General features: G+C 47.0%; 1 protein-coding gene across 9 annotated transcripts in view; it reads left to right on the top strand.

The window, feature by feature from the left end:
- Positions 1 to 25,157, top strand: part of GAS7 (growth arrest specific 7) — a 292,165-nt gene that overhangs the window by 152,473 nt on the left and 114,535 nt on the right. Inside the window, exon 1 of one of the 9 annotated variants that reach the window (XM_023190878.2) lies at positions 9,024 to 9,046. The exons of 7 other annotated variants lie outside the window; for them this stretch is intronic. In XM_023190878.2, coding sequence (XP_023046646.1) covers positions 9,039 to 9,046 — 8 coding nt within the window. In that variant the 5' untranslated portion in view covers positions 9,024 to 9,038. Of the gene's footprint in view, positions 1 to 9,023; positions 9,047 to 14,646; positions 15,148 to 25,157 lie in introns of those variants that run through there. One more of the 9 variants, XM_023190873.3, reaches the window with a different exon arrangement.

Here is a 25,157-nt window from a genome sequence, read left to right as displayed (position 1 = left end):
GTATACACAGATGTTTCCTCCCTGGGCCCTTCCTTTCATGAGGTCTGCCTGGCTGCTAACAGACGGGAAGTAGCTTGTGCTTGAGCAGAAGAGAGCTGGGCCTGACGGAGAGGGTCACCTTTCCCAGCAGTGTGGAGATCGGCTTGGGGAGTGGTCCTGAATGGGCCCTTGGTTCTGCTGTGCCATCTGACCATGCGCTAGCCCTCTAGTCATGGGAGTGACATCTGCACCCAGGTTTAGGGCAGTCCGAGGGCAAGGAGAGGACTCCACGTGGGTACTGGGGAGACTCGGTGTCCAGTCTCTGTCTCTGGGCCTCCGTTTGCCAATCTGTAAAATGGTGAGATGCGATCAGATGATTACTAAGGTGCCTTCCGTCTCTAATTTTTGTGTTAGCCTTGCATTGGTTGAGAAAGTCATTTAGTCTTTGTTTTCTTAAAGATAACCCCCGCCACGCCAGTTGTCTTGCCATTTGAAAGATAATACAATAAACCCTAAAACCTTACCTGATAAATAGTGGTCATTTTAGGGGATGTCAGGTGTGATGGGATATGTCAAGGAGGGTTTTATTGGACTTGTTTAAATATTTTTAGTAAGGTGATATTCATGTACTAGCTGATAATAGAAAATAAGCTTAAAATTTAAAAAAGGCATTAAAATTAATATGCTCATTATAGAAAACATGGAAAATATAGAAAAACAGAAATAAGAAAATAATTAGTGGCATTCTTTCTTATGCTGTACATATTTTTCTCCATAATTGGGATCATATATTTGTTTAGGATTGTATATGATGACTTGCTGATTGTGAAAGTAATTTTAGTCCGGACGCGGTGGCTCACGCCTGTAATCCCAGTGCTTTGGGAGGCCGAGGTGGGCAGATCACAAGGTCAGGAGATGGAGATCATCCTGGCTAACACAGTGAAACCCTGTCGGTACTAAAAATACAAAAAATTAGCCAGGCGTGGTGGCGGGCGCCTGTAGTCCCAGCTACTTGGGAAGCTGAGGCAGGAGAATGGCGTGAACCCGGGAGGCGGAGCTTGCAGTGAGCCGAGATCGCACCACTGTACTCCAGCCTGGGCGACAGAGCAAGACTCCGTCTCAAAAAAAAAAAAAAAAGGTAATTTCACAACACGTTTTAAAATCAAAAAGTTAATTTTTAAATATTTTTAAATAAAGTAAAATTTTAAAATTGGTGAAAGAAATAGAATTGAAGCAACCAGAGGATCCCCCAAAGCAAACATAAGTTTGTTAATGTGTTTGTGTCTTTCTTTAGTACTTTATTTTGGTGAGGGACTGCTATTTTCCATATTGAGATCATATCGCATACTTGATTTCTAAAGCAGGGACAGCTCTTGGAGGATGACATAAAGAGGGTTTTGATGACAGAGAGCATTGCCACTGGGTGGTTTATTGGTCTTACCCGATTTAAAGAAGAAAACAAGACTTGGTCCATTCAATATGAGTTTTTAACATGCAGAAAATCAAGACTGAAGTTCCACGGCAAAGAAAATGGCCACTGTGGTGCCTTACATAGCACAGTGTTGTTTTGGTGGAGACGAAAAACAAAGACTTATTGTTTGTGGATCCTCCCAGCACAGTGTCCCTAAAGCTTGAATAGTCCCCATTGTTGGCATGTGCCTGGACAGAAAGGGAACATCAGTTATGCGTGCTCCTTACACATGGCCCAGTGTTTCATCTGCACTGGCCTTGTAGGAGAAACTTGTATCCTGGTTCTGGGATGGACAGGAGCAGAAAAGGAAGTGAATGAAATACTCAGGCACTAATTTTCACCCCCAGTGAGCTGGAAAATCCACCAGGCAGCACACAGTTCACTGGATTTTTGCACTGGGAGTTTGTCTATACTGAGCAACAAATGACTTACACATGCATTGCATTTGTATTATTACTTCCCCATGGCTGTGTTATCTTCCTGATTTTCTCTCTCAGTGCCTGGAGGGTAAGGGGGTGGTGTCCTCACTCGCATGCCTCTAAGAGAACCTTCCTGTTTCTTTCATATGAAATACTCTTACAACTTGATGGATTTGTATGTCTTGAATTGCAAAGTTTTGGATACAAATTCATATTTGCAGTTCAGCTTCAACAAATATTTATTGAATACCCACAGCAGTGGACATAACAATGACTGTACCCTGTGAAGCTTTAAACTCAGTGGGGTTTGTCTTCTAGCACTTCCCAAGGGATGATGCCAGGCCCTATGCGTACCATGATAGAGCAGGGAGCAAAACAAAGTCCCTGCTGTATGGAGCTTTTATTCTAGTAGAAAGAGCTCTGTAGCCATTAGTACGGTAGAGGAGAAGTCTGAGGAAAATCTGATTTCCTGGGTAACCCTTTCTCTTTTTGCCTGTTTATATGGATTTTTTTTTTTCCTGAGACGAAGTTCTGCTTTGTCGCCCAGGCACAGTTGCAATGGTGTGAGGTTGCAATGGCATGATCACCACTCACTGCAACCTCTGCCTCCCAGGTTCAAGCAGTTCTCCTGCCTCAGCCTCCCAAGTAGCTGGGATTACAGGTGTGCACCACCACGCCTGGCTAATTTTTGTATTTTTAATAGAGACAGGGTTTCAACATGTTCACCAGGCTAGCCTTGAACTTCTGACCCCAAGTGATCTCCCCACTTCGGCCTCCCAAAGTGCTGGGATTACAGGTGTGAGCCACCGCACCCAGCCTATATGCATGATTTTTTATTTTTGCAATTGATTATTAATTTTATTATTAATAGATTAATTTTAATTGCAATTGGTTATTAATTTTAACCTATTTATTCTAGTCTTTAATAATGGAATACTTCTTAAACATGTATGTTATGTAGACTCTTGATTTCCTTGCTTTTTGTCCTTTGCAATTTGGGGACACTTTTCCTGTTAGTCCCTCAAGTCACTGATTTAAATGTTTATATTTGCAGTTATCCACAACTACAACTAAATATGGATTTAAATGAGCAATTTATATGTAATCCTCACCTCATCCACTGTCTTCTTTGTCATCCTTTTTATGAACTGCTTTTTTTTTCTCCTGTTACTATTTGCTGTTCCTCTTTCAAAGAAATCACAGCTTCTTACATTCTGGCAGTTTACTGACAGTTTTTTCTTCCGAATGATTTTGAGACGTGCTCTTCCTTTGTGCTTTCAGGATGGTGTTTCCTCACCCTGATTTTGCATATTTCCCCTCTTTCTTTATGCATTCTTGAACATGGCAGGATCTATGTAAATATGACATGTACCAACAGAAAGTATCGACTGTCACCAGCCTTGGCACACTGTCGGCTTTGGGGAAGGTTGACTCCCCCTCACAGCTACCTGCCTGTAGGTTCGATGATGCACCCATCCCTCAGTCCAGTTTCTGTTTTCCGGTTGGCCTTTGCCTGGTGAACTGTCACGTTACTACCTGGTTCCGGGATACTCTGAATTGATGGAGAACATGAAAACTCACAGTTCCCAGGATCTCTTCTCAATGCCCTGCAGCCAGGGCATTGGCTGGGCTTGGCCTGTAGCATCCGTACCTCTCTGAACTGTGAGCACCCCTCTCACGCCCCTTGTTCTACCCTGCACTTCCTGCTCTCTTGTTTTCTGGGAATTGCTGTACGTAAATGGATGATGGACAGTCCTCTCAGATGGCATCTGTGCTGAGAGGAGAGGGCTGGCTGCTCAGTGTTCAGGTCAGTGCAAATCCTGCATCTCAAATTAGAGACAGGGAGTGGCAGAGGCATGAAGTGCAGCTCAGATTACGGGCAGAGAGTGGTGAAGGTGTGAAGTCTTACTTCATCCCTTTTACAACTCATCTTGGTTTGCAATATTTTTTTTCTTTCTTTTTTTCTTTTTTTTTTTTTGAGACAGTCTTGCTGTGTCACCCAGGCTGGAGTGCAGTGGCACGATCTCAGCTCACTGCAACCTCCGACTCCCAGGTTCAAGCGATTCTCCTGCCTCAGCCTCCCAAGTACCTGGAACGACAGGTGCCCACCACCGTGCCAGGCTAATTTTTGTATTTTTAGTAGAGATGAGGTTTCACCATGTTGGCCGGGCTGGTCTGGAACTCCTGACCTCGTGATCTGCCTGCCTTGGCCTCGCAAAGTGCTGGGATGACAGGCGTGAGCCACTGCACCCAGTGGATTTCAAGATTTTCTGCATTTCCTTCATTGGCCTCCTGGTTCTTGGGGTTTTTTTTCCCCTCTGATTCTGTTTGTCATTTTTGGATTTTGTTTTTAAGATTGAATGAGTTGTTTCCTTTTCTTTTCCTCTTATTGTTGGTTTGATAGGCAGTGTCCTGGGGCAGCTATCAGATGCTTCTTACAGGGAAGTCCCCTGCCTCTCCTTTTACCATGCTCTTAATCTCCCAGAAATTCAGGCACACGCCGGGTACCATGTTCTGTCATTGTGGGGACGTGGTCAGTAGAGAATTCAGGTTTGATTTTCTGGATTAAAAAAAAAAAAGAATCGGCCAGGCGCGGTGGCTCAAGCCTGTAATTCCAGCACTTTGGGAGGCCGAGACGGGCGGATCACGAGGTCAGGAGATCGAGACCATCCTGGCTAACACGGTGAAACCCCGTCTCTACTAAAAAATACAAAAACCTAGCCGGCGAGGTGGCAGGCACCTGTAGTCCCAGCTACTCGGGAGGCTAAGGCAGGAGAATGCTGTAAACCCGGGAGGCAGAGCTTGCAGTGAGCTGAGATCTGGCCACTGTACTCCAGCCTGGGCAACAGAGCGAGACTCTGTCTCAAAAAAAAAAAAAAAAAAAAAAAATCTCTGGAACCACTTTGTGGATGCTGCATGGTGACTTGATGTGTAACCAGAGACAGTGTTTCTCAAAGTGTGCCGAGTTTCTAACTAAGGATCCGTGAGATAATTTTAGATCATGTGGAGATGGCAGTTTTAAAGTTATATTTATTTTAGTGTGTAGTAGAAAGAAACCCAAACCAAATCAAATCTGTGATTTCACAGATATTATTGCTTAGGGCCAGGCTACATTTCAGTGGGATATAAGTCACTTCGAAAAAATTACAGAGTAAATAATAGTGCAGCTGGTACACAGTGATGGATGGAGCGAGGTGTCACAGAGGGATATGAATGGCTGCAGGAAGGGGAAACCAAGCTATGGGATCCTTTAGAATCAGGGCTGTTTGGAGGCCTTTTCAACTGGGTGCCATTTCTGATATGTCCACTTGATACTGGGAAATTTTTTTTTTTGAGATGGAATCTCACTCTGTCGCCCAGGCTGGAGTGCAGTGGCGCGATCTCAGCTCACTGCAACCTCCGTCTCCTGGGTTCCAGCAATTCTCCTGTCTCAGCCTCCCGAGTAGCTGGGATTGCAGGTGCATGCCACCACACCTGGCTAATTTTTATATTTTTAGTAGAGATGGAGTTTCACCATATTGGCCAGGTGGGCCTTGAACTCCTGACTTCAGGCAATCCACCTGCCTTGGCCCCCCAAAATGCTGGGATTATAGGCGTGAGCTACTGCGCCTGGCTGATACTAGGAATCTTTTATGGGGTGGGACCCATAGAAATTTTATAATTTGTACCATGATGTGTACAAGAAACTGGCTGTAGTCACCTCACGGGAGCCCTCTGCCCAGCACAGCCCTTGGTCTGGAGCCAGCCACAGTCTGTGGCCTGTCCTCTTTCTTGTTCTCTTTTTTAATGGCGTCTTACCTAAAGATCTTGCTTCCCTTTGCGTCCTATGCTCATAGCTCCTTGTGTGCCTGTGATCCAAGTCTACACCCATCACTCTTCCATATTTCTCTTTCCAAGATAAATAAAACACAGCCTCTCTATATTCAGTGAGCATTTTCTTTGGCATCTCACTTGGACACTTTTTTTTTTCTTTTGGAGACAGAGTCTCGCTCTGTTGCCCAGGCTGGAGTGCAGTGGCACAATCTTGGCTCACTGCAACCTCCGCCTCCCAGGTTCAAGTGATTCTCCTGTCTCAGCCTCCTAAGTAGCTGGGATTACAGGTGCCCACCACCACGCCTGGCTAATTTTTTGTATTTTTGGTATAGATGGGGTTTCACCATGTTAGCCAGGATGATCTCGATCTTCTGACCTCATGATCCACCCACCTCGACCTCCCAAAGTGCTGGGATTACAGGCGTGAGCCACCGCGCCTGGCCGGACACTCTTAACTACAGTTACCGTCAGACAATGGATTTGAACTGCACAGATCTACTTATGTATGGATTCTTTCCAATTATTATATTGGAAAACATTTTTGGAGATTTGTGACCATTTGAAAAAAACTGAAGACAGACTACCTAGTCTAGAAATATCAAAAAAATTAAGAAAATGTTAGACATGCCATGAACGCATAAAATATATTCGATACTAGTTTATCATTTACTCCCATAAAATACATACAAATCTATAGAAAGTTAAAATTTTTAAAAATTTTACCTACACAAACATTCAGACTGTATATGGCACCATTCACATTAGAGCGAAATGTAAACAAAGGCAAAGATGTAGTATTAATCATAACTGCATAAAACTAGCCATAGTATATACTGTAGTAATTTTGTGGCCACCCCTAGTTGTTATTGCAGTGAGCTCAGGTGTTGAGAGTATCGGCTTAAAACGCCATGTGATACTGATAAGCCCTGGATGAACAGTTCACTCCAGTAAATTGGGTATCGCAGTAAAATGTGAGCCCTCACTGTTCTATGTATTTTTCCTTTTTTTTTTTTTTTTTGAGACGGAGTCTTGCTCTGTCGCCCAGGCTGGAGTGCAGTGGCCAGATCTCAGCTCACTGCAAGCTCCGCCTCCCGGGTTTATGCCATTCTCCCGCCTCAGCCTCCTGAGTAGCTGGGACTACAGGCGTCCACCACCTTGCCCGGCTAGTTTTTTGTATTTTTTTAGTAGAGACGGGGTTTCACCGTGTTAGCCAGGATGGTCTTGATCTCCTGACCTCGTGATCCACCCGTCTCGGCCTCCCAAAGTGCTGGGATTACAGGCTTGAGCCACCGCGCCCGGCCTGTTCTATGTATTTTTCATCATGTTTAGTGCAATGCCATAAGCCTTAAATAACACCATGGGGCCTATAGAGTATGCCACTAGTGATGCTGGAAGCATTCCCCAGAAGCAGAGAAAAGTCCTGACATTACAAGAAAAAGTTCAGTTGCTTGTCAGGTACCGTTGATTGAGGTCTGCAGCTGCAGTTGCCACCATTTCAAAGGATTCATCTTGTAAACAGATGATGTAAACTTATGGGATCAGTAAATATGGTACAGTACTATAGGTGTATTTTCCCTTTCTTATGGTTTTATTTATTATTTATTTATTTAGAGACAGTCTCACTCTGTTGCCCAGGCTGGAGTGCAGTGGAGTAATCTTGGCTCACTGCAGCCTCAACTTCCAGGGTTCAAGGATACTCTTGCGTCAGCCTGCCTAGTAGCTGGGTCTACAGGTGTGCACCATGCCAGGTTAATTTATTTTTATTTTTTATTTGTATTTATTTTCGTAGAGATGGAGTCTCACTCACCACACTGCCCAGGCTGGTCTTGAAGTCCTGGGCTCAAGTGATTCTCCCACCTCAGCCTCCCAAGGTGTTGGGATTACAGGCGTGAGCTACTGTGCCTGACCCCTTACGATTTTTTTGGCGTTGTATTTTTCTCTAGCTTACTTTAGGAATAAAGTCTATAGTACGGATAACATGCAGAATACATGTTAATCAACTGTTAGGGTTATCGCTAAGACTTCCAGTCAACAGTAGGCTGTTAGTAGTTAACTTTTGGGGGAGTCAAAAGTTATGTACAGATTTTCAACTGCATGGGGAGGTCGGGGTTAGCACCTCTAAACCCCCGTGTTGTTCAAGGGTCAGCTGTACTTATTTCTTCTTGTATCCCCCCTCCTCATTTGGTTTCTGTGCTTGATTCTCCAAACTCACATGTTTTATTTCCCATGTAGTCCCCGAGTGTTGGGCACTAGTCTGGTTAGAGGCGAAAAAGATGAAGACCTGGTTTTTGCCTTTGAGAGTCTTGGAGAGGGGCCCTGGGGATGTTGCATGTGCTAATGAAAGGCACAGGAGAGGGAGGGATTGGGCCTGAGGCATGCTGGGGAAGAATTTCTTCTCCCACTGCTTAGGCAAGAGCATGCCCCAAGGTTCAGCTCAAGGTCCTTCCTTTCTCTGTGAACTCCTAGTCAGCCTGCAGGATCTCACCACCATCTCTGAGCACATGCCTCCAACTCCACGTGCCCAGGGCCATACTCACCCCTACTCCCCACTGAGCACTTTGAAGTTGGATCTATGGCCAACAGACTCTACTGCATGCCCCCAAACGGGCTCTCACCATAGCCACATCTCTTCAGGTTACTGGTTCAAACTTCTGTCATTTCCTTCTGAGTCAACTTTACTGTCTCTCATTTCCCTACGTCCTGTCCTTTATCAAACCTTATTCTGCTTCGTACATCATGTTCCTTGGGCTCCCGTCAAGCCCTTGTTTTTTATCCCTGCTGTGAGGCAAGTTCTTTATCTTTTGGGAAGCCTCCCTGGACCATCCCAGCCAAAAGTGACCTCGCCCTCCTCTGGATTCTGAAAGCTCTTATTGTCTGCCAGCTTATCATATGGCATTTGGCACTACTGCAGACTCCTTTGATACTTAGTCCTTTTTTTTGGCCCATGTTTGTGACTTAGCTTCTGAATTTTAGGGGTCAGGTCCTACATACAATACCTGCCTGCATCCCACACAGGATTCAGGAAAGGGTAGTTAGTAACCGTTAGTTGATTGATCATGCAGACAGGGGGCCACGTATGGAAGACGGGGGCATCCCTGAGACCCTTTACCCTGGAGACTGCTTAGGCTGATGAATAATTTTTCCGTTCATGACTGTGAAACCTTTACAAAAAGTGAGTCATCACCCTACCCAGATGTGCTTTCTTATTATCTTTTTTTTTTGACAGAGTCTCACTCTGTCACCCAGGCTGGAGTGCAGTGGCACAATCTCAGCTCACTGCAACCTCTGCCTCCCGGGTTCAAGAAATTCTACTGCCTCAGCTTCCCAAGTAGCTGGGACTACAGGTGTGTGCCACCATGCCCAGGTAATTTTCATATTTTTAGTAGAGACAGGATTTCACAATATTGGCCAGGCTGGTTTTGAACTCCTGACCTCATGAGCTGCCCGCCTTGGCCTCCCATCGTGCTGGGATTACAGGCATGAGCCACCACTGTGCCCAGCCTATTAATTATCATTTTAAAGACAACCCAATTCATCCTATGGAGGACAAGGGCCTACAGCAAATAAGGCCTATTTTGGTTGACAGTTTTCAACTTGACTGAAACAAAAAATAACAAGAAGATTGGTCTCATCTGATGCCGTTGAACTCAGAAAAACTTAGCTTGGTGGACATGATCGTCAGTCTTTTTGCTTTGGGATCACGGATTCTCTGCTGTCTGCCATTCGTACGTGTGGCTTCATAGGTCGCAAGCTATCTGTTTGCAGAGGCCAGAAGGAGAGACCAGTAGAATGTTTTTTCACAGCCAACGCTAATCACTAAGAATGGTTAATAAAGGAAAACCACAGTGACTTCTGGATGGAGATGCTAGGATGGACCCAAGCCATAAACCCTTAGAATGTATTCGTGAGTCTTACATACTCTGACAGATTAACTTTGGGGAATCCTAAAGAATTAAATGTCTGCAGGACTAGTGTGTTCTGCTGAGGTCAGGTCAGAGCAGATCAGCCTCCTGGTTTGTAATGGCCCGGAAAGGTCCCTTGCCCTTGGCTGGGGGCCCTACTGGGATTTGCAGTGACAGTGATTTCTGTGTGTTGCCTGGAGTGATGCATTGGTGCCTTTGATTGTATCTGTTCATCTGTGTGATGCACTGTCAAAGTGGTGTCGGGGACAGCTGTTAATGTTTAACAGCCTCAAAACTGTCCCCTCTTTGCTATTACAAAACTGAGGAGTCACAGGCTATGAAAGCTTTCATGGCCATTTTAATTCCGCAAACCTGAAAGGACTGAAGGTAAAGGTCTTGGCCATCTAGGTTCAGATGAAGTTTTTGTTTTGTTTTGTTTTGTTTTTGAGATAGTGTCTTTCTCTGCTACTTAGGCTGGAGTGCAGCGGCGCGATCTCGGCTCACTGCAACCTCCGCCTCCCGAGTTCATTCTTCTGTCTCAGCCTCCCTAGTAGCTGGGATTACAGGCGCGCACCACCACGCCTGGCTGATTTTTGTATTTTTAGTAGAGATGGGTTTCACCATGTTGGCCATGCTAGTCTCAAACTCCTGACCTCAGGTCATCCACCTGCCTCGGCCTCCCAAAGTGTTGGGATTACAGGCGTGAGCCACCGTGCCCGGCCTGCTTTTACCTTCTTATAGGTAAGGGCCCATCTCCAAGAACAGAAAAGTACCTTGGTCCTGTCTATTTCTGTAGCATGCCTGACCTCAAAAACGAGTGTGTGGATTCGTCACCCAGCCTCTCCTCCCACATTGCAGAGAGAAGATGCAAATAACTCAGCTTCCGGTGGGGGACTCCCCACCGCTGGATGTGATGCTCTCGCCTCCTTTTCATGGCTGGTTGGGGACCATTTTGCAAGTGTAGGCTTGAGCATTGCCTTTCGCTTGTTTTTATGATGGGTGAGAGTGGGGAGAGAGAAAGAAGGTGGAGGGGGGATTCTATAGCCAGTTTCCTCCCTCTAGTTTCTTCCTCACATTTGACCTTCATTTTTTTTTTTTTTTTGAGACGGAGTCTCGCTCTGTTGCCCAGGCTGGAGTACAGTGGCCAGATCTCAGCTCACTGCAAGCTCCGCCTCCTGGGTTCACGCCATTCTCCTGCCTCAGCCTCCTGAGTAGCTGGGACTACAGGCGCCCGTCACCTCGCCCGGCTAGTTTTTTGTATTTTTTAGTAGAGACGGGGTTTCACCGTGTTAGCCAGGATGGTCTCCATCTCCTGATCCGTGATCACGAGATCAGGGCGATCTCGTGATCCGCCCGTCTCGGCCTCCCAAAGTGCTGGGATTACAGGCTTGAGCCACCGCGCCCGGCCACATTTGACCTTCTTATACCCTGGTATCATGAGGATTTCTACAAACCACAGCCCTGATTGTGACTTCTCCCTGGCTCAGAATCCACCAGTGGTTTCTTCTCCTTTATAGAATCGAAATTTCTTAGTTCTTGATGTCCTCATGGCGTCCCGTGATCTGACGCCATCCTTTGCTACTATTTTTCTCACCTCCCATGCCTCTTAAACTCTAATGAATGGATCCACCTGCTTTTCCCCCACAGCCTCTACCCACACGGTTTCTCTCTGACCTTGGCTCAGGCTGGCCCCATGGCCTAGAATATTGCCCCTGTGGGTTGTTCTTCTGACCCATCCTGCCCAGTCTCTCGCAGGAGCCTCCGTTTTCCTCTGTTAGATGAGGACGATCATAGAATTTTCCTCTTTGGTTTGTTAGAAGGATTAAGTGATAGGAAACGTGTGAAGCATAGAACAGCGCCTGGCCCAGAGTGAGTGCTCAGTACAAGATTCTCACAGTCGCTCCTGCAGCAGATTGAAACCCAGCAATTAGGGAGGGAGAGTCCCTCAAGCAGCCACATTGGTAACTTTGAGAAGGAAGAGATGAGCCCTGCTGTCAGGCATGGAAGAGAAAAGACCAGGAAGGTGGGATGTAGACGCAGAAACGAATTGATATATCCAAGGGAGAGGCACATTGTTACCCCCTCCAGGAGCCCAAGTGTGCCACACCCCTAAATGGAAAAGCCCTCAACTGACATTAGAATGCTGGCTGTGTTACCTCGGTCTCCCCAAGATCGAACACAAGATGAACCATGGTGAGTGAGTCCTGCTATAGGTGGCCAGCCTCATGGTTTTTTTTTTTTTTTTTTTCTTTTTCTGAGACAGGGTCTCACTCTGTCGTCTCACTCTGTCACTCTGTCGTCCAGGTAGGAGTGCAGTGGCATGATCTCAGCCCACTACAACCTCTGCCTCCCGGGTTCAAGTGATTCTCCTGCCTCAGCCTCGTGAGTAGCTGGGATTTACAGGTGCATGCCACCACACCCAGCTAATTTTTTGCATCTTTAGTAGAGATGGGTTTTCGCCATGTTGGCCAGGCTGGTCTCGAACTCCTGACCTCAAATGTTCCGCCCACCTCGGCCTCCCAAAGTGTTGGGATTACAGGTGTGAGCCACCTCGCCAGGCCCCAGCCTCGTCTTCTAGTTGGGCTTTCTGTTCACCATTGCCAAGAAGCTGGGGTGGCTTTCCTCTGGGTGTACATGCAGAGCCTGAGGTGGTATATCTCATGATGGGCTTATGGTTCAGAGGGTCTTTTGAGCTAAACTATCTCTGTGGGTCTCAGGTGTTTTTTTTGGTTTGTTTTATTTTTTTGTTTTTTAAATCATGGCAAAATATACATGACATGAAATCCACCATCTCCATCATTTTTAAATGTATAGTTCAGTGACTTTGAGTATACATACATGGTTGTGCAGCCATCATCACCACCATTAATCTCCAGAACGCTTCCATCTTGTACCACTGACACTCTGGACCCATTAAACACTAATTCCTAACGTCCCCTGCCCACAACACCTGGTCACCTCCATTCTGCAACCTGTCACTGTCTATTTGACTTCTCTAGGTGCCTCATAGAGGTGGAAGCAAATAGTATTTGTCCCTTTGTGTCTGGCTGTTGCGCTGAGCATAATGTCCTCAAGGTTCATCCACATGGTTGCATGTGTCAAAATTTCCTTCCAATTAGCCGGGCATGGTGATGCACACCTGTAGTCCCAGCTACTTGGGAGGCTGAGGGAGGAGAATCGCTTGAACCCAGGAGGCGGAGGTTGCAGTGAGCTGAGATCACGCCACTGCACTCCAGCTTGACAGAGAGACTTCGTCTCAAAAAAAAAAAAAACACACAAAAAACAAAAAAGAAAAACAAAAACAAAAAAACTGCCCTTCTTAAGGCCGAATAATATTCCATTGTGTTTATTTTACCACGACTTGGGTTGTTTCTACCTTCTGGCTCTTGTGAATAATGTTGCCATGAACAGGCAGCAAGGCCCTCTCTTCAGGACCCTGTTTCAGTGCTTTTTGGTATATACCTATTAATGGAATTGCTGGACCATATGACAATTCTGTGTTAATTTTTTGAGGAATTAACACACTATTTTCCATAGGGGCTGTACCATTTTACATTCCCACCAGCAGGGCACAAGGGTTCCAACAGTTCTCAATCCTTACTAGTACTTATTCTTTTCTGTTTTGTTGATGTTTGTTTATTTGTTTGTTTTGAGACAGAGCCTTGCTCTGTTGCCCAGGCTGGAGTGCAGTGGCGTGATCCCAGCTCACTGCAACCTCTGCCTCCTGGGATTCTCCTGCCTCAGTCTCCCTAGTAGCTGGGACTACAGGTATGCACCACCACGCCTGGCTAAGTTTTGTATTTTTAGTAGAGACAGGGTTTCACTGTGTTGGCCGGGTTGGTCTCGAACTCCTGACCTCAAGTGATCCACCTACCTTGGCCTCCCACAGTGCTGGGATTGCAGGCGTGAGCCATTGTGCCCGGTCTTGTCTGGTTTTTTGAAGAAGCCGTCCTAATGGGTGTGAGCTGATATCTCGCTGTAGTTTTGATTTGTATTTCCCTGATGATTAGTGGTGTTGAACGTCTTTTCATGTGCTTATTGGTCATTTTGATATCTTCTTTGGAGGAATGTCTTTTGCTCATTTTTTAAATTGGGCTATTTGCTTTTTATTGTCCGGTCTAGACTTTTTTTTGGACCCAGGGTAGCTGCAGTGCCTACCCTTTCAGCGACTGGTGGTAGTAACAGCAAAAATCCTAGCTTTCATTGAGCATTTACATCATCCACTAGGTGAAATGTTTCCATGGATGCCCCACCCCACCCCCTTTAATCTCTCACACAGTCTTTTGAGAAATATTGTGATCATCTGCATTTTGCACTTGGAGAAATGGAAGCTGGAGCCATTGCCCAGGGTCTTGCAGCTAGTAAGCAATAAAACAACAGCGTAGCTCTGGTCTGACTCTATCCTTAGACGATAGTACTTATTCTCTTCCCCCCACCCAAGGAGCTGGTATTGAAACCTCTTCATACATAAGTTTATCCATTTGCTTAATAGGGAACCCTCAGTCCTCAGGATCTTGGTTTCTCTAGAAAACCGTATTTAGTTCTATATAAAGAATCAGTTCCTAAAACCCCAAAGGTTTGCGTCTGAAAGCAAACACAGAAATATGCGGCATTTTGAGTGCTAAATCGTCAGCTGCTGCAGAAAGCTTCCTAAACGGAATGATCCGATATATTCAAGGATCCAAGCCCCTGCCCACACTCATTTAGTTGGTGGCTACAGTATTGCTCTTGGAGTCCAATCCTTTCTCCACTTGTAAGTAATGACTTTGTGATCCTCGGGCCCATTTCAGTGGAGACCCCGCGTGACCCTGTCTTTGTTCGTTACCTGTCCAGGTTTGGTGGTGGCGAGAGCAGAGTGAAGGCAAGAGACCTTCATCTCGCCCCTCTGGAAGCACCGGCTTTCCACACAGTGGTTCTTTGGAGGAACATTCTCCGTTCTTTTTATGTTGGCTTTTATCTGGCCTTGGGTTCACACAGCTGGGGCCAGGGCCAGGGCCAGGGCCAGAGCCGTGACTTAGGGTTGAGAAGAAGTTGGCCAAAACATTCCCCAGCAGGGCTTGGGCAGGCCCAGGAAGTCCCGCCTAAAACACAGTGAACAAAGCTACCCTTGTCCACAGGCCTGGGGGTGGGAGGCATCTGGTCAGTGACACAAGCTTGGCCATTGTTTGTTGTGACCTTAGCCAACGTTTTTTAGCTGAGAAAGGGGAAAAAGAGGGGGATTGAAGAAAAAAATAAAAAAGAAGGTCTCCAGAAACATTGCATCTGGAAAGTCCAGAACGAGTTGTTGATTTCCCAGCAAGCACTGGAGCGGATTTGGAAGGAACTGTGCAATGTAGTGGGTTCTTTGTGAAAGAACAGCAATGAGCAAAGCCACAGGAACCTCCTCTGGGGTGCCCAGAGCACTGGCCCTGGGCTAGCGACTCGCCTCAGCTTCATTTCCCACAGAGGCTGCCATGGAGAGGAAGCCGGCAGAGTCTCGGCACTGAGTCTCAGGGCTTCAGGCAGAACCCAAGACTCTCCTCTGAGGTAGCAGCCCCCAGAGAAGACTAGCTGCTCTCTGATGGTAAGAATTGATTTTTCTTGCCTGCAGATGTACGCTCCAGTTTGCTTTTCTCTGCATGTCCCTAAAATGACTTCACCATAGTAAAGAGGCAGCTCTGAAAACTGAGATTTGGGGTCTCACTGCTGAGCTGTGGTGGTCTGGGGAGCCGGTGTGCTCGGGGGCACCTTTCACAGATCCAAGGCATGAGCAGGGAGAAAAAAAAAAAAAAGACATGGGTCATTGTGTGAGAAATCAGGAAAAGCAGATGGGAGGAGGAGAAAGATTTATGAAGGATGTCTTGGAGAGAAAGGGAGTCTTGGCTCCCCTGGTTACCTGGGGAGCAGTTTTGTAGTTGGAGCTGTGGGATGGAGAAGCAGAGTGGCGACGTGATTTTAGTGGAGCCCAAACCTTGCTTCCTTCATGTAACTTTTTCCAAGTAAGAAACTTGGCTTCTGCCCACCAATCTGGCTTTTACCCCATGGCCTGGTTCTAGCTGGGACACTACAAGGCAAAAGCCATTTGAGGACTATAAAGCTTTATGAAGGTAAGGGGAAGCTCCTGCGGTCATGCCTCTCTAGCAGAAGTACCTGCCCAGTAATGCACTGTGCTTCCAGGCTTGGCTGAAACATCTTTCCAGTTTGGTGGTGGAGGCTGCAACAGTGATGATGGAAACTCTTCCAATACTTAGCGGTACAACAGCCTTGTTTCACAAGTCTTTCCACCCCTGCAAGTTACGCATCCATCTTCTTTCTTTGCAAAGTAGGACCTCCAAGAGAGTGGTGATCACTCTCTTGAGGCTCTGTACAGCTGTGAGAAGTCCAGTTTGCATGGAAAGGCTAGCCTGTTTCGGCACATGGTCTCGCTCCAGGATGCGCTCTCCCACCTCCCTGGGCCAGTCAGCATCCCTGATTCTGGCATGGCTTCCTGTTCCTACAGTGGCAGTGGAAGGGAGACGGTGCTTGTTATCCAGGAGTGTCCTCTAACGGGTTAGTTGATCTAGGACAGTCCACAGCTTCTCAAAGGTTACCATGCATCTGAACCACCTGGGGATCTTTACAATGTAAGATCCGGTGCTGGGGCAGGGCCTGGGGCTCTGCATTGATAGTCAGATCCCAGAGGACTTCATGCTGCTGGTGCAGGGACCACACTTGGAGATTTGCTCCTGTGAGGAACCCAGACCAATCACTCAAGTTCTGACCAAGGTGTGGCTGCCTTGGGTCTGATGGTAGAGCACTGAGAGTTCTGGCAGGCCTGTTTGTGGATTATGGCTGGGTGCTTCATGGGGATGGAGGGATTAGCAGAGAAGAACACTGAAGGGCATGCGAGGAGCTGGGAAGAGCCGAAGTCAAGCTCTTGGGAAAAGGGCATGTGGGGTGCAGAGGCTGTCGGTGGGCTGCCCCCAAGCTGAAGTGGACTGTGCGTTTGGGGTGTAATGTGAGCAGTCAGCCAGAAGTGCTAACTGCTAACAGGCCCAGACAAATTCCACTGGAACCTGCCTTTGGTGCATCCGGGGTGATGCAGAGACAGAAGCCCAGGATTCCAGTTGCTAGGCAAATAGAGCTGAGACCACTCACGTGGCTCGGGGGAGTGACAGGGAAGAGGTGGACGCATCAGGACAGAACTCAGTGTGGTGAGAGGTGGGAGCACAGGATCTGGGGTGTGGTAAGGTGGGATCCTCGGTGTTTGGGGCACAGCGCCACGTTTCAGGAACAGTCAGATGCCTCCTAGACACGATGCCCATGTCTACGCTTGAATGTGACTTTTTTTTCTCCTATTAAAATGGCATGTCCTTAAAACATATATACTAATGCTGACATTTAGAATTATTGGACCAGGCGCGGTGGCTCACGCCTGTAGTCCCAGCACTTTGGGAGGCCAAGGCGGGCGGATCGCCTGAGGTCAGGAGTTTGAGACCAGCCTGGTCAACATGGTGAAACCCCGTCTCTACTAAAAATACAAAAATTAGCCAGGCGTGGTGATGGGCGCCTGTAATCCCAGCTACTTGGGAGGCTGAGAGAGGAGAATCGCTTGAACCTGGAGACTTAGGTTGCAGTGAGCTGAGATCACACCACTGCACTCCAGCCTGGGTGACAGAGCGAGACTCTGTCTCAAAAAAAAAAAAAAAAAAAAAAAAAGAATTATTAACTATATATATATGAAAGCCCTTGGAGACCATCTGGTCCAACTTCCGTGTTTTAGAGATGAAGAAATTGAGGCCTCCCAGCAGAGATGAAAGAGGTTGCTCAAGATCTTCCAGCAAGACTGCTGCAGCTTTGGGGCTGGTACTCCAGCCCCGATTCCCATCCTGTGTTCCTCGCACGGTGGCACAGAGCAGTGGTAGGTCTCACACCTCCATAGCAAGGCCGTTGGCTGTCACCATTTGCCTGCTTTATATGCGCCAGCGGCAGCAGCTCCAGAAATGTTCATCGAATCATGTTGGTGAGAATTGCACCCCTTACTGAGACTTGGAAACAGTTCCAGCCCTTATTAGACTTCATTTCCCTCCAGTGCTCAGGGTTCAGACCTCATCAGGAACCATCTCTCGGAGTCAGAAGTCTTTGATTAGAATCACTTGGAGCACAGGCCATAGGCACTGCAGTCCGTGGAATGAGTCTCCGTGGTGGGAAAATGAGCTGCTTGCATTTTCTTTTAGTGGTTGTGGGCCACTCTAGCCAGCAACTAGCGGCCACAAAGCCCGGCCAGCTGGATCACAGGTGCAGGCAGGCCATCAGAAGCACCTACCCTTATACCATAATGAGCTCCAGTCCGCCTTCCTTTACAACAGCACTAACTCCCCGAGGAAGCCCGCTTTTGCCCCCAGTTCATCTGCGGGCAGCAGCTGTGTCACTTGTGTTTGAAGTTTCTTTCTGGTGAGCAGGCTGCTTTATATGAGATACCGAATCTGTTACTGATCGAGCTGCAGCTTTGGACTCTCTCCCTTGCTTCTGAACTTAGATCCATTTTGAATGCAATAGGATGCTTGGTGAATTTGGTTCTGGGGTTTTCCTCAGAAGTCTTAACAACTTTAGAAAGTTCCCAAAACAATGACATATAAGGCATTTTGGGGCTTTGCAACTTAATACTAAAGGAAGGCTAGGGAGGATATTACGTAGTCAGTCTCTCTCTCTCTCTCTCTCTCGTCTCTGTCTCTCTCATCTCTGTCTCTCTCGTCTCTGTCTCTCTCATTCCCAGGCTTTTTCCGCTGCAAAGGGAAGTTGACCAGCGATCCTGTAGAGGGACCCTCACCCTACCAGGAACTTCCTAAGGAGTGTCTTAGGTGAATAATCCACAGAATATCTTTCAAAAGTGTTTTCTAGGTCAGGACAAATGATATTATAAATATCAACAAGCATAGAAAACCTAGGATGTATTTCAAGATCATTAATCTTCAGGACGAAGAGAGAAGTACTGAAGTCTATCCCAGCTCCTTCCTTTGACAAATAGGAACTTTTCAGCATTCGTTGGCCGTAACAGTGACCTGTGGCAAAGGGGAAGAGAATCCCAACTGTTCAGCCTCCCCGTACAGTCCTGAGGTCATGTGCACTGTCACATACCCTGATTTGGGCATGCATTTCATTTCCAATTTTTGTTACATCGCTTCGCTTTGTTGGTGCCTCAGACAAGCCTTTCTTTCCCACTGATTCTAAGTCAGATTTGGTTGAGTAAATGAAAGGGTATCTAGACCAAAAGAGCTGGAGACCTCTTTCTCTTCAGAGCCCAAAAGTGTTTGGAGGGAAGCTTGCAGCAAGCAAAGCAATATTTCATGAAGATTTGTGTCTCGTCAGGCCTCTGTCGTCTCTTTTGTTTATGTGACTGCTGTTCTTGGAAGCTGAGCTGGACATTTAACTGCCTTGATATTTCCCTTGTGGTTTTAGGCTGTGTTACGAAAACCATCCCATGCATGGGTTGTAGGACCACAGTGTTCGCGACTGGCAATCCCCCTATGTTACAGATGAGGAAACAGAAGCCCGGAGAGGCTAAGATAATTGCACACATCACATCTCGCTGTCTGGGAACACAGCACCTTTGTATGCCTAGGCCTGTGTGCTGTCTCCTAATGCTTTTGTCATCCTGAGTTGGGGGTAGGATATCAGAATGGCCCACACTATTGTTATTCTGCTCGGGAAGTGGGAGGAGGAAAGAAGCAACATTCCTCAACAGTTCATCAGGAAATGGAGAGTTTGAGTAAAATGTGTCTGTTAATCAAAAGTCGGTGAGCACAGTCATTCAGGTTTTCTGGCTTGGAAGCCGGAAGCTGGAACCGGCTACTGGGAGGAGACTACCTTGCCATTTAATAATTACATTTTTAATTGTACTGAAACATCAGGACCACAGAGACCTTGGAATGGAACAAAATGCAGGGTTTTTTTTTTTTTTTTTTCCTGGGGTTTCCCAACCTCTCCAGGCTTCAAGGTGGGGAAGCAGTTCCTGCTTTCCTTACTATTTCTAGAGCTGTTCTCTATATTTCAGGAGTGCTTGTGGGACGACACCCCAGGTCCTCCACCCCAGATCCTGTGGTTCTAAAACACGGTCACAAGGCCTTTAGGTACCTGCTCCAAACCCCTCTGTCAGAGGCCAGAAGAGTGACTCTGATATTTGGTGGCACAATCACGCTGGTTCGTCAATGCTGAGATTCTTCCAAAACATGCTGCAGAGTGGGCGTCTCTCAGATCCCCATCATGCCGTATGGTGCCGCTGGGGAGATGCCACCAATGAAAAGGACCAGCCATCTCAGATGCAAGAAACGTGCTCACATTCCGAGTTTTCCTCATTTCTTCCTTTGTCTCCTCTGGAACCCTGTTAACTGGTCCTTCTGTCTTACCCTGGGACAGCAGGTGCAACCACCATAAAAATCTCATTCTCCAGAGTCAAAGGAGGAAGGGTCCTGCAGGAACAGGGGTTCTGCAAGGCCCACAAAAAAGGCGTTTCTTTTCTACCCTCTGCTGACTGCTTGATTCTTGGGTGTTTCAAGGCTGTGACATGGCTTCTGACCCAGGAGGGGCCATCCAACTCATCCTTGCAGTTTGCAGGATCATTTGCAAATCTTTTCATCAATCCTTGTCCCCCAGAGACTCCATGTTTCCAGCCTGGCAAGTTTCCCTGTGCGGGTTGAAGGGCTGACTTCCTGTATCCTTGCTGCATGGACTGCGTTGTAATTATGTTCATCAAAATTCCTGGTTAACCAGATCACTCCATTTCTTTATAGGGTCAGAAAATACAGAGTCTATTGTTCTGTGTCCTCTTCCCGCTCAGTCTTGACAAGCATACTCCATGAATTGACTGGCCCTCAGGGATGTGCTGGGGGCTTGCAGGGTGGCTGCGACTCTTGCCAGAGGTACCAGGAGCTGGACAGGTCTGGAGTGTCCCAAGTGGTTTGGCCTTCAGACCCACGGCTGGGAGGAAACTCCCACGGCCCTCATGTCCACCTCTTAGGGTGGGTGCCAGTGACAACCACAGTGTGAGGCTTCTTCTTGCCACTTCCTAGACAGAGGACAGTGATGGTGTTGGTTGGGGGGGAAGTAGCTAATGCAGATGAAGAAGAGTATGCCGGACACTCCATGGGGACTGGAGTTGCAACCTGGTTGGGGAGCCCAAGCAAGTCACTTTTGGATTCATCCAAGGAGGCTGGTGGGGGTGGGTGTCTGATGTGAGCAAGTGGGGGATTCAAACCAGCGAGATATAGATAATTGCTGCCACATCCATTGTCACCCCATTCATCGATCTACCCCAAATAGTGAGGCCCGAGGACACTTGGACAGTGCCAGGTTTGGAAGAGGCCTGAGGACGTTGGCATCTAAATGACTAAAGCCTCATTTGAGAAATTGCTTTTATGAATTCAAGGGGACAGCCCTGCTCACCAGGTGATTTCTAATAAGAAGGATTTGAGGCGACACACCGAGGACTCTGGTAAAGCCTCCGACAAATTTTGCACGTAGAAAACTGGAAGAAAGGAAGGCGACCCTCCTGGCTCTTTGGCTTCTTGCTAGTAAGAACTGCAGATGTGCCTCATGCACCTGACCGCCTTTTCACACAGGTCCAACCACAGTGCCACAGGACATGGTCATGCTCAGGCCCAGGCCCAGAAATAGCCACATGCTTTTCTCTGTGTTTTGGCTGTGGGAACCCTTTGAGGGCTTACAAAGCCAAACAGGTGTTTCAGATGAGGTCTTTGGACAGCCCTGGGTTCCTACTGATTTTTCCTTCAATCCACAAAGTGCTTTGGTCCCAACATATGTACCTGAATAGATTCCAGGGCTCAGGATTCCCCGTGGAAGCTGACTGCCCTCGGGGCCAATACAACCCGGTAGACGTAAGACTCAAAAGACTCAGCACCGGGGGCTTGGGTCTCCAAGGCCCCTTCCCTCTGTTGTGTTCCCTCTGGTTGAGAACCTGTCAGTTTCTAGGAAGAGACAAGAGTGGACTTGAGAAACAAGGACAGAGGATGGATGCCAACTGGGCAGGTCAGGTACCCGATACCTGATATTTGGCAGGAGGGGCAGTAGGACATGGATGCTTCATTATGGGGATGGGAGGAAGGGCAGCGTTTTTTTTCCATATCCCTCGGTGTTCTCATGATCTCAGTGTTCCTCCTGCCTCTTGATCTCTTCTAGTATATATTATTATTATTATTATTATTATTATTATTATTATTTTGAGACGGAGTCTCGCTCCGTCACCCGGGCTGGAGTGCAGTGGCATGATCTCAGCTCACTGCAGTCTCCACCTCCTGGGTTCAAGCAATTCTCCTGTCCCAGCCTCCCTGGTAGCTGGGATTACAGGCGCACGCCGCCACACCCAGCTAATTTTTATATTTTAGTAGAGACGGGGTTTCACCATGTTGGCCAGGCTAGTCTGGAACTCCTGACCTCAAGCAATCCACCCATCTCAACCTCCCAAAGTGCTGGGATTACATGCATGAGCCACCACGCCTGGCCTAGCATATTTTTTTAAGTGGAGAGTTTTGTTTTGTGTTTTGAGACAGTGTCTTTGCTGCTCAGGCTGGAGAACAGGGTACAAATTGTGGCTCACTGTGACCTCGAACTCCTGGGTTCAAGTAATCCTCTTGCCTGAGCTTCCCTAGTAGCTGGGACAAAAGGTGTGCACCACCACGTCTGGCTAATTTTTAAAATTTTTGTGGCGATGGAGTTGCTGTGTTGCCCAGGTTGGTCGTGAACTCCTCTAACTTGGACTCCCAAAATGTTAGGATTATAGGCATGGGCCACCGCACCCAGCCCTTTTCTAGTACTGTCTATATTTGAGACTCAGGTTATAATTTCATTTTTTTACAGTATATGTTGAGAATAGCAACATGTATACATGATTGTATAACTAGATTCATAATTACATATGCATTTCTGTAAGCTGCTTTCAGCGTACGGCCTGGATCCTTTTGTGCCGTGATTTCTTCATTCTTCACCTCTGTTTGTCTTGTTCTTTCAGGCAGTTGGAGCACATCCCTTACGTACGTTTACTAAGGAGGACATGAGTCCTTGTCTCTAGAAGAATGTGTTTCTGTTGCCTTCCCTCGTGAAAGACAGCTTGGCTACCAATAAAGGTCTTGGTATTTTTCTTATCGTGCACCGGAGGCATCTTTTGAGATGTGGCTATAGTTCTCTATATATAAATAAAAAGAAGTTTGAGACCAGCCTTCTTTTTATTCTTGCACTGGTCTTCCCACGTAAATGATTACAGGACTTTTAGCCTTATCTTTGCTGTGTAAATATGTTGTTAGGATATGTCTGCTTGTTGGTCTTTTGAAATCTACTTTGCCTTGAACAGCGTAGGACCTCCCGTGCAGCCCAGCTCGGGAACTTTCCTCTCCATCAACCTTTATTTATTCTTTCTTTTCTGTTAGAGCTTTTCTGCTGGTCTCCTCTTCAGGAACAACCCAGCATCCATATCTTGGTTTGCTGTTCTGTCCTCACATTTGCATTTTTCCCATTTCCTTTGCATTCTGGGGAAAAAACAATCTTGTTTATTTTGTACCTAACCAATTCACTTTGTTTTGCAGTACTAATTCTATGTTTTATTGCAACCAATGTGCATTTTCCTTCTGTTACAACCTTTCAAACTTCCCTATAATTTTTTATCATTTCCTGTTCTTTTTTAATATCATTTTGGCTTTTTTTTTTTTTCCCAAACCAACTTGCCTTGTTTTGTTCTCTTACGAGTTTTTGCTCTTATGTCATAGATGTTATATCTTCCTGCCCTTTGTTGAGGTTGCTGGATACTTTTCTGAGATGTTTCTTCTAGATATTATACGAGATCATGATGAAAAGTTTGTGTTTCTCTTGAGGCTTCTGAATGTTCTTCCTCAGTCTATTTTCTGCAATAACAGAAATGATACATATTTTCTTGTCTCCCCCTCCCCATTTGTGCAGCTTTAACAAAATAGCTGAGACCAGATAATGTTTAAGGAACAGGAATGTATTTGTTTGAGACAGTGTCTGACTCTGTTGGCTGGAGTGCAGTGACACAATCATAGCTTCCTTCCTTCTTTCTTTCTCTCTCTCTCTCTTTCTTTTTCTTTTCTTTCCTTCTTTCCCTTCCTTCCTTCCTTCCTTCCTTCCTTCTTTTCCCTTTCGTTCTTTCTCTCTCTCTCCCTTTCTTTCTGTCTCATTCATTCATTCATTCATTCATTCATTCATTCATTCATTGTTCTGGGCACTGTGCCGAGATTAAAGCTATGCAAAAAGAGATAGGGACATGGCCCTGTCTTCCCGAATCTTATAGTTTATTTCTTTGTTGATATGGCAGCTCCTTCAACCTCCTCCTTCCAGACCAAGTTGCTGAATCCCTGACCTTTAAAAGAAAACGAAGACCCTGTCAGGGTCCAGCCTGTCTCCTGTATAACTACTGGCAAAGACTGCAGTCCTCAGGATGTGCTGTGACAGTGCCAGGGGTCCCCTACTAGCTTCTGAAATTTCCGAGTATGGCCAGAAAGGCTGCTGGAGTTGGGGAGCGCAATGCTTTCACCCATGAGACAGGAAATGCGCCCAGTATTCTTAGAGACACAGACTCTGGGGCTGGTGATGTCACTGTTGCTTGATTTGTGTCTTAACCCAGAGTCGGAGGAGACTGTTGTTCTTGGGTAGCTGTTCCCAGCTCTGTGTAGGAGTCCGCCTACCCTAAACAGGTGTCCACCAGGAAGGCATGACGTGGGAGTGAACTGGCAGTCTCCAGCCCTGCTGGGTCTTGATCGTCCTGGTGGGCCCTGGCAGCCCCATTAGTAATTGGTTGACTCCCTGAGGAGTGCAGAGCTGGCAGTGGGACCACTCCTGGCTGCTGAGTCCAGGACTACTCCGAGACTCAACCCTCCCAGGCGTGCCCAGCCATGCCCTGGCTGCTTCTGGGTGTCCGGCTGCCTCCGTGGTTGGGGAAGAGAGAACTTGCTGGAGAGTCCTTTGTGGAGGAGCCTTCAAGCAGTGCCAATCACGGCACTGGGCTCATTAGCAAGCATTGCCATAGCAACGGGTCTGCCAGAAAGTGGCTCGTTAGGCTGACAACTTCAGAGCTGTTATATATAGATCTGGGTGTGGGGGGAGTGGGGGTGTGGGGCCCTGTGGATATGCTTTTCTTTAGAGCTCCTATTGCCTCTGGGTTTGGGGTGTGAGTGGACGCAGAGCGGGAGACCTTAAAACCGTCTGATCTGGCTGCTAAAGCGAGTGTGTGACGACCACCCATTAACGCCAGCAAGTAGCGTTTGCTCACAGCTTTAGGAGAAGGTAAGAGTCAGGTGTTCTCAGAAGCCTCCGGAGGGGGAGAGAGACCCGGAGGTGGAGGTGGCACCCAGGTTGAACCTGAGCTTGAAGCATGGTGGGGGAGCGGAGTAGCGGGGTCTGTACCGCCTGGAGGCTGCAGAGACAACCTCCACTGTCTGTTAAATAGTTTATTTGAAGGGTTTGGGGCAATGGGACAGAATCTTTTCACTGTGCAACCCAACACTCTTTTTACAAATCATGCTTGTACAAATTCTGTGATCTCCGTTTTCATTTCAGAAGCGATGTTTTTCTCAGTCGCTGCCTCTAGCG

This window comes from Piliocolobus tephrosceles, chromosome 16 (genome assembly GCF_002776525.5).
Source record: "Piliocolobus tephrosceles isolate RC106 chromosome 16, ASM277652v3, whole genome shotgun sequence".
In the NCBI taxonomy this organism is placed as follows: domain Eukaryota; kingdom Metazoa; phylum Chordata; class Mammalia; order Primates; family Cercopithecidae; genus Piliocolobus; species Piliocolobus tephrosceles.
Note: the sequence above shows the minus strand (reverse complement) of the source record. Positions and strands in the feature narration are given on the sequence as shown.